Genomic DNA, 9,938 nt, shown 5'->3' on the forward strand with positions numbered 1-9,938 from the left:
GAGCAAAAACTGCTGTGTTTACCATCTATGACCCAACAGTTTGACATGACTACTGAACAGACAAAACCATGAGCATGCAGTGGAAAAAGAGGAAGACAAAGGTACACACCTGGAACAGGTGGCTGGCAGTTGAAACTGAGCCAATGGAAGCCTCAGATGATGAGAATTGTAACACATAACTCATAGGATCTTTCAAAGACGTCCAAGTAGAGCACTGGAAAAAGCTTTCTGGAATTCAAAGACAAGACCTGATTTGTTGAATTAAAACATTCGGTATGTAAAGCGATCTGCATTAGTGACCCCAAAGATAATGTGAAGGAAATGTCTCACAATCTAGGGCAACCCCACCATGAGATGGAAAGAAAGGAAAAGGTGGGCTGGGAGGACAGATGCCAAGGACCTAATATGAAAGCATGTCCCAAAGGACAAAGTGAAACAGATGGTGCAAAGCTATTAATGAAACAGCGAATAGAGGAAGTGTTTCTCTGATCTGCTGTTTGTGAGGGCCCACTTGGTTGCAGGTGGGATGAATAGAAAACACATCCATACCCTTAGTAATATTTTAGTAAGAATGTTAAATTCCAAGGATAAATTTAAAAACCTGGACTTGCAACACACTAGTTGTGTATAAAGGAACTGAATAAGTCTAATATCTGACTTGTCCTCTTTAGCGCTGAAAACTAAAAGACTCCCCAAATGGGTAGAATGTGGACTAGGAAGACAGAATAATTCAGTGTCCAGTCCCCCACATGTCAAGGAATTTCAAAATATGCAATATTTTAGATATATCAGGTATCCTACTCAAGGGAAATCTTGAGGCAGCCCTGAATCAATGATATTTTAGTCAGAAGAGAAACTTTTAGGTGGGGAGGTGAAGAGAGGGAAACCAGTGGATAATTAATTTTGCAGTACAATTACATCTTACAGGAGGATGACAGTGTGATTAAAATTTTGTCATGGTAAATATTAAACAAGAATTTTTGAATTGGAAGAAATATACCGTAATAAAAAATGCTAATCAAAAGCTGAAAAATAATCAAGTGTCAACAAAACACAGGCATGGACAGGTTAAATTAAAGGTATCCTAAAGGGTATTTCAACTTTGATGACTGGGGAATCAGACAGTAAATAAACTATACTGCAGAGGGAGAGTTAATGCTACATTTGATGTTAAAGGAAACTGTGATTTTAGTTAGCATTGTTAAACTGAGGGTAACCGCTGGCAGAATTGAAAAGCAGAGGAGGAAAAAAGGAGATCAACATAAACTTGACAGAGTAAAAATAAGGTAAAGAATCAGAAGAAATTAAAGCAAAGTAAAATGTATAGTAATTGAAGTGAAATGGATAAGAACTTACATTTAATTTGGTGAATAGGCTGAATCCTCCTATTAGAAAATAAATCTAACTGCAATGTTTATAAGAACAGGCCTAAAGGCAAGGTAAATAAAACAAATAGGAATGGATGGAAGAGTTACTGGGAAAACTGGGAAGGAAAAGTTAACATCAAACTAGAATTTAGGATCAGAAGTACTACAGTGTATTAAGATGAACAGTATGTAATGATAAAATGCTTGTTTTCTAAAGGGATATAAAAGTCATTAGCAAACAGCATAGTACCTAAGTATATAAAACAAAAGTTCCTACAAATACAAAGACAACTGTATAAAGAAAAAATCTTTCAGAATTTGGAGAGTCTAGTATATAGGAGATCAGCGAAGATATAATATCAAAATAATTTGCCTTAAGAAATATACAACTTTGTGTCCTACAAATGGCTAATATACACTATTTTCTTCTATTTCTCAAACTTTATAAATTTGATTGCATCCTTTCTTAGAAAGAAAACCTTAACACATTTTTTAAAAATCATAATTTCATAGGTCATTGGCTATAACTTGACAAGATTCGAAAGATATAAAAAGATGGTAAAATTATTCATGATTTGAATATAATAATTTTCTAAATATATTAAAACAAGTAAATTACCTAAAAGTAAAACATTTATGCCATAGTTACATTTAGAAGAGGAAAGTGCTCGCCTTAAAACTTCACAAAGACTGAAGACTACTAAGTATTCATCTTAAGAACTTTTAAAACACCAATAAAATAGAACAAAGGAATAAAAGAGAGATAGAAGCCAACTGAATAAAACACAAATCAAAAAAAGATAAAGAATAAAACACTCTTGTTTATCAAAAAGGCCAAATTTTGTTTTGAGACAGTGTTTTTTTCTTGTCACCCAGGCTGGAGTACAGTGGTGTGATCATGGCTCACTACAGCCTTGACCTCCTGGGCTCAAGTGATCTTCCTGAGTAGCTGGGACTACAGGCATATGCCACCATGCCTGGCTAATTAAAAATTTTTTTTGTGTGTATGGAGACACGGCCCTGCTTTGCTGCCTAGGCTGCTCTCAGATCCTCCTGCCTTAGCCTCCCCAAATGCTGGAATTACACGTGTCAGCCACTGTGTCTAGCCCCCAAAAGACCAGTTAAACTCTTTGCCTACTTAATAAAAGAACAAAAAGGAAAAACATGTAATAGTAAACACTGGAAAGGAGACTGAACCCCAAATAATAAAGTAGAGCAAATGGATGATTGCCTTAAATTATTCTGAAAAGCAGTAGAAAAGTTAAAATACCTATTAGATAAAACAGGTTTAGGATCTAGATGGTTTTATAGCTTAGTTTTATCTTCATTTAAATAATGTAATTCCAATTTTACTCCACCGAAGTAAAAACAATGGAAATCCTTCCTCTGTCTTGAAGCTATACAATGTTCATATCAAAACTGGAGAGATAGTACTCCTAGCTTTCCTCTAACCTCATTCAGCCATAGATCAATGTCATGTGTGAATATAGATGTTAAACTTAAAAAATAGCAAATGTCCAGCTGTTTACTAGAAGAGCAATATATTACAACTAAGCATTTATTCCGGGAATGCAAGGATGGTTTAACAGTGGCACAGTTAGCAACAAATTAAATATGAAAAAAGCATAAACTAGTAGATGCCATAAATGTAATCAGCCAAATGAAATAATCAGTATAATTGTAGAAAAAAGGTCAGGTGATCTCTATTCTATACAAATTTAAACTATACAAATTCTGATTGTATAGTTTACAAAACAGGAAGACTTCAATTTTAAAGAGAGACTTTGTCTTGTATTTATTGAATGTAACCACTTCTCTCTGTTCTGGAAGTAACAAACAAATGTGGTGTAGGAGGAAGGGACAAATGGGAAATCCCATTTGTGTTACTGACAAAAACCATTAACACATTTAGGAGTAATTTAAATAAAGGTATACAACTTATATAAGGAAAAACATAAAATCTTATTAAAAAACACCATGTGAACAAGTAGAAATTTATACCAACCCTTCCAAAATTAATGTTTGATTGGAATTGGAGATATCAGTATAAACTCACTTAAGTTACATATATACTTATATATAGATTCACACATAGGTAGATGAATAAATGTGTGTGTTTACATGTTACTACAAATACATACATATCCTAGCTCACTCTGCTGAGTGCCTAGAATTAATGACACCCCAGTCATTGGTTTCTGAATTCCAGATATTGCCAAATATCATATTCCAATAAAAAGAAATCAGGGCTCCTTAGACAAGTGGTTGATTTCCAGACTTGGGATAAATAAAATATAAAAAGAACCTGGAGCATCTTAACATTTCAGTAAATAAAGAAGTGCTGAAAAAATGGTGGCATCAAAGGGGCCTAAGAACCAACCAGGGAGAGCTCCCAATGGCCACCGCTGGAACAATTTGCATAGCAAAATAATATTGGATTCTAGCACACGGAATGAAATAGCTACGTGTCTGTGAATGAATGAATACATGAGAGAGAAGAGTCAGTCCTCCCCACAAATGAATTCTGATTAATAAATGTAGAAGGAATGAAGAAACTAGAAAATCACTATCGAAACAGCATAGCACTAACTGCTGCAGTAAGACCTACTGATGAATGCTAAATGCAAGTTGGAAGAGAAATGTATTTCCATTGTCCCAAAAGTGTCTTCCTCCAAGAAATGTATCAATTAGAAGAAAATAGCAGCTTTACAGCGGATAGACCCTGCAGGCACCATTTTAATCAGATGATCAGTGTTACCAACCACCTGGAATAAGGCATGTTGAAATCACGTCCTTCCTGATGTGAGACGCTGAGAAGGGTACATTGCTTCTGTGACCTTCTTGCCAAAACTGCGTCACCTCAAACAAAATAGAAGAAGACACCAGACAAATGAAAGTTGCTAGACATTCATGCAAAATAACTGACTAGTACTCTTCCAAAGTGTCCTGAAGGAGGAATGAGGAAACCATACCGATTGTAGGAGACTAAGGTAGCACAGTGACTAAAGGTTGTGTGGGATCCCAGATTTGATGTGGGAACAGGAAAAGGACATTGGTAGAAAACCCAATGAAATATGAATAAGATCTGTAGTTTTAGTATTGCACCAATATTAATTTCTTAGTTTTGATACTTGTACTGTGGTTGTGCGAGATGTTAACACTGTGGAGTCTAGGTGGTTGGGGTATGTAGAACACTGTACTATTACTGTACTTTTTTGTAAGCTTAAACTTCCAACATAAAACAATTTAAAAAGTATTGGTGGGGGAAAAACTTTACTTTTGTGTATTTTCCCCCCACCCAACAAACAGGAAAAAAAAATAAATAAAGGCAGAGAATGCCATAAAGATTTTGTCTCAGGCCAGGTAAAACTTACTACCAAAGGCTTCCTTTATTTTCTAATAAAATAAACTAAATTTTTAAGTGAAAACTCAGACTCAAAAGAAATCCAGGAAATAAGTATTACAAAATGCTTTCTCTTGACTAGAATGGTGGTTCCTCAAGTCAAGAAGACTGGTTCACTTGCTGTAGAGTTATTCAGTAAATGGTTTCTATCTTTTATGTTCTTTTCTGAATGTGCATTCTATCTCATATATATATAGTGTACCCAGGACTACAGTATGTAATATAGCTGTAAATATTTTGGGACTCAGAAAAGGTGATAAAGGGCTGCAGTTACAGAAGCATTCATAGAAAAAGTGAATTTTGAACTTGCACCTGAATAACAAATACTCATTATGTAGAATAAAACAATAGAAGCCATTTTCTTCTAGGTGCAGACAAGGGGAAAGAGAGACCTTTCATGGTATATAATTAAGACTTAAATGGGGTTTTCGTTTTGCTTTATTTTTTGAGACAGGGTCTCATTGTCTTACCCAGGCTGGAGTACAGTGGCATGATCGTGGCTTACTGCAGACTTAACCTCCTGGGCTCATGTGATCTTACCCCCTCAGCCTCCTGAATAGCTGGGAGTACAGGGTATGCCACCATGCCCGGCTAATTTTCGCATTTTTTATAGAAACAGGGTCCCACTATGTTGCCCAGGCTGGTCTTGAACTCCTGGTCAAGCATTCCCCCCACCTCAGCCTCCCAAAGTGCTGGGATTACAGACCTGAGGCACTGCGCCCGGCGACTTTATTCTTTTTTTTTTTTAACTTTTCCTTGAACTTTATTCTTTAAATTTTTACTTTAAGTTCCAGGATACAAGTGCAGAACATGTAGGTTTGTTACATGTGCCATGGTGATTTGCTGCACTCATCAACCTGTCATCTAGGTTTTAAGTCTCACATGCATTAGCTGTTTGTCCTAATGCTCTCCCTCCCCCCATCCCCCGACTAACCCTGGTGTGTGTTATTCCCCTCCCTGTGTCCTCATTGTTCAACTCCCACTTATGAGTGAGAACATGTGGTATTTTGTTTTCTGTTCCTGTGTTAGTTTGCTGAGGATGATGGCTTCCAGCATCATCCATGTCCCTGCAAAGGACATTATCTCATTCCTTTTTATGGCTGCATAGTGTTCCATGCTGTATATGTACCACATTTTCTTTATCTAGTCTGTCATTGATGGGCATTTGGGTTGGTTCCATGTCTTTGCTGTTGTACACAGTGCTGCAATAAACGTACATGTGCATGGGTCTTTATAGTAGAATGATTTATATTCCTTTGGGTACATACCCAGTAATGGGATTGCTGGGTCAAATGGTATTTCTTGTTCTAGATCCTTGAGGAACCACCATACTATCTTCCACAATGGTGGAACTAATTTTCATTCCCACCAACAGTGTAAGTTTCCTATTTTTCCACAGCCTCACCAGCATCTATTGTTTGACTTTTTAATATGCTTTATTCTTCATAGGGAGGAAAGCTATGTATTCCCTTTAGGAAGGGAATACATTTAAGTGAAGTCATTACTGACTCTTCCCAGTGCCTCACTTGACACATTCACTTAATCACCAAGGACAGCCCATTTTACCTTTGCTTACTCTTCAACCTTTGCAAACAGCTGGAATAACCATTTTGTCTCCCCCTTCTCCAAAGTCACAGTTCCAGCTGTTACCCTGGGGACTGTTTTGTTAGGTCATTAAAATAAGAATAAAACCTTGCAGAGTATGGTTCGAGTCCATGTTTTTCTAAAAGTAAATGACAAAGGATCTTGTTTGTGCACCTTGACACATGTTTTTGTAGCACAGGAGTCTTTCACTTGAACTCCATCAGGAAAGGCCAATTGACTTGACCTCCTGCAAAGCCAAGCTTCACACAGTAGTCAGTGACCCTCTGAAACAGATGAGGTACAACATCCTCATCCTCCCTCTGCACTGAAACCCAAACTCCCTACCCTGAGTGGGTTTTATCTTTTTGTCTCCCCTAGTATAATGTACTATTTTGGCTCCTGCAACTGAAAAGTTTAGGAGTAGGTCTTGTTTCAGTCATGGCTGAATCTCTGTGCTCACGCAGTGGCTGTTTTCCTCTTTTTTTGGGCACATTCCCAACTTCTTGACACAATAGCAGTGTGGCCATGACAGGACCACACTCACTCTTTCACCTGATCCAAGAAAAGACACTCTACCCAGAACACCAATGAAACTCCCACAGATGCGTCTAGTTGGCCTTGATTGGGTCATGTGCCTGGAGGTGGTACTGGTGGGGGAAGTAGAAATCATTACCGGCTACAGGTGAGGCACATGCCCATCTCTGCAAGGTGTAATTTACGATACCTTGGCTTTTTTGGGTAACAGCTTTGAGAGAGAATTCATATAACCACATATCATATCATCACTCATTTAAAGTGTACAATTCAATGGTTTATAGCCTATTACGTGTTGTACAGTCATGGCCACAATCAATTTTAGAACATTTCCAACACCCAAAAAGGAAATCTCATGTTCATTAGCTGCTGCCACTCACTCCATCCCTCAGACCCTGGTAACCTTTAATCTACTTTGTCTCTAAGATTTTGCTAGTTCTGGACACTTCATATAAATGGCATTGCGCAATATGTGATCTTTTAGAGTTGGGCTCTTTCACTTAGAATAATGTTTTCAAGGTTCATCCATGTTGCAGCTTGTTACCTTGCCTTTTAAGACCCTTAAAAGATTTTAAATTATCTGCCTCTTGCCTGCCTTGTTGCTCTCATGTCATGCTGTTTTTTCTCCTCTGCTGGGTTCCACTTTAAGCATGCAGCTGCTTAGATGCTTTTGCAGTTAAAGACCAGAAGGTGACATGTAGACCAAGGGAAAACTGGAATAGATTAGGAAATAGGATCTACGGGCAGTGTAGTAATTATTTCAATGTTTTGCAATAAAGCGACAGTGTAAAGACCAAGCACTTTTTAGACGGCTTGCTTCCCACACAATAAATAATTGTGTTTTATGTTTGGTAAAAATAGGCCCTGTGTCTTCTGGGCTAATCCAAGTTGCAAAACTTCTGCCCCATGTTCCCTTCAGGTGTGCTTGTGAGATGCCGCGTTCACATTTTGGTTTGGAAGGTATAGTCACCACATGGTTGTTCTCTCCCCCGCATCCTGCAGGAGAGCGAAGAGGAACTTTACTCCTCCTGTCGCCAGCTAAGGAGGCGGCAAGAAGAACTGAACAACCAACTCTTTCTGTATGACACACACCAGAACTTGCGCAATGCCAACCGGGATGCCCTGGTTAAAGAGTTCAATGTTAATGAGAACCAGCTCCAGCTGTACCAGGAGAAATGCAACAAGAGGTAGGTCAGCCCCTCCACCTGCAAACTTTTGGGAGGTCTCTAGGCACAGTGATATTGGGCACCAGGGGCCAGGCTTCTGGAAAGCCCTCTGAGTTGCTTTCTTCAGAAATCCTTGGCCGGGCATGGTGGCTTATGGGCCAGGCATGGTGGCTCATGCCTGTAATCCCAGCACTTTGGGAAGCTGAGGTGGTCGGATCACCTGAGGTCAGGAGTTCAAGACCAGCATGCTCAACATGGAGAAACGCAGTCTCCACTGAAAATACAAAAATTAGCCAGGCGTGGTGGCAGGTGCCTGTAATCCCGGCTACTCTGGAGGCTGAGGCAGGAGACTCGGAACTTGGGAGACAGAGGCTGCAGTGAGCCAAGATCGCGCCATTGCACTCTAGCCTGGGCAACAGAGGGAGACTCCATCTCAAAAAAAAAAAAAAAAAAAGCTTTGGCACCCTTGACTCTAGTGCTCTTTGTTCTAGAAATTAACTTAAAGTAATACCTTAGGCGCTTGCCACTTCCCCTAAGTAGAACTATTTCCTCTAGAAGGACATTTCAATTTAATAGTGAAAATAAATGGTGACCACCGACTTTTAAGGAGTCCTTATTGTGTTCTCAAGAACGGGCTAGTCCAGTGGCTCTAGATTGCGTCAAGATCCCCCAACAGGGATGCTTCTGGTTGTGCTACAGGCATGTAATGGGATACGCGGCGGCCAGGGTTGCCAAGTATTTCATAATGTGTCTAAAAGTACTAAGAATCATCCAGACAAAAGTCCTAATGTCAGCCTGCAGAGTAGCTCTTACTCTATTTTACCATTGAGGAGATTTAACCTTTCTGAGTCTCAGTGTCTTACCAGGAACTTGGAGCTTGCCTCTCTGACACTCAGCCCTACACCATCCAGCTGTGAATGACTGGCAAATGTATGGACAGAGAAATGTTACAGAGTTCAGCACACAGCCCATTTCTCATGCCCCAATGCTGACGGTGAAATCTGTTTTATTTCAGGTTAAGAGAGAAGAGAGTCAGCAACAGCAAGTTTTACTCATAGAAGCTGGATTATGTGTGTAAGGGTACTGTGTGTGTGCACATGTGTGTTTGCATGTAAGAGAATGTGCCCTCTTCACACTCCAGGAAGACGCTAATCTGTGACATCTTTTCTTCAAGCCTGCCATCAAGGTGACATTTCTGAAGACCCAACTGGCATGAGCTGGGGTAACTTCCTGCCACTATTTTCATCTTGGACAACTTCCTTAACTTATATTCTTTATAGAGGATTCCCCAAAATGTGCTCCTCATTTTTGGCCTCTCATGTTCCAAACCTCATTGAATAAAAGCAATGAAAACCTTGATCACTTAAGCCTTCTGTTGCACAACCTGTACACAGTGAACAGGATTTCTTTTCCGGCCAAGAAGATTCTATCTCTAATGATCCAGGTAATTGACGTCCATAGAAGATGAGCTGGAAATGTAAGAAACTATTCATTAGATTCTGAAAAGGATTTTAACTAAAAGGCAAATGATTCCATAAGGGCCCAAAGAGAAGCCCTACCCAAAGGCAGCCTGCTCAGTTCAGTGTACTTTACTACCACTGGCTGCCTGCTGCAGTCCACAAGAAAATGGCTGAGTGATGGGATCTCTTCATCAAGACAATTTCTAATGAATGGTGAGGGCTTGTTTTGTGACCAGAGTTACTGGGATGGAGGTGGGAATCCTGGGGCCTCTTTGTTTTAAAAAGCCCACCAGAGAGACCAGAGCTCTGCTGCAGGGGCAGGTTCTCACTTGCCCCTGGCTCTGCCAGCTGCTGGTAGGCTCTGGCCCCACTAATCCCCCATGGCCCTACTGAACTGGCTGGGAGGCTGCTGGAAAGGCCCTCG

The 9,938-nt window shown here is 39.6% G+C and overlaps 1 protein-coding gene across 5 annotated transcripts in view; it reads left to right on the forward strand.

The window, feature by feature from the left end:
• The window catches only part of LOC105491204 (phospholipase C gamma 2), a 237,073-nt gene extending 227,660 nt beyond the window's left edge, over positions 1 to 9,413 (forward strand). For all 5 annotated transcript variants that reach the window (XM_071085005.1, XM_071085006.1, XM_011757391.2 and 2 more), the window contains 2 exons: positions 7,891 to 8,075; positions 9,070 to 9,413. In XM_071085005.1, coding sequence (XP_070941106.1) covers positions 7,891 to 8,075; positions 9,070 to 9,112 — 228 coding nt within the window. In that variant the 3' untranslated portion in view covers positions 9,113 to 9,413. The remainder of the gene's footprint in view (positions 1 to 7,890; positions 8,076 to 9,069) is intronic.
• The last annotated feature ends 525 nt before the right edge of the window (positions 9,414 to 9,938 follow it).

The sequence above is a fragment of the Macaca nemestrina genome, chromosome 18, assembly GCF_043159975.1.
Source record: "Macaca nemestrina isolate mMacNem1 chromosome 18, mMacNem.hap1, whole genome shotgun sequence".
NCBI classification, from domain to species: Eukaryota; Metazoa; Chordata; class Mammalia; order Primates; family Cercopithecidae; genus Macaca; species Macaca nemestrina.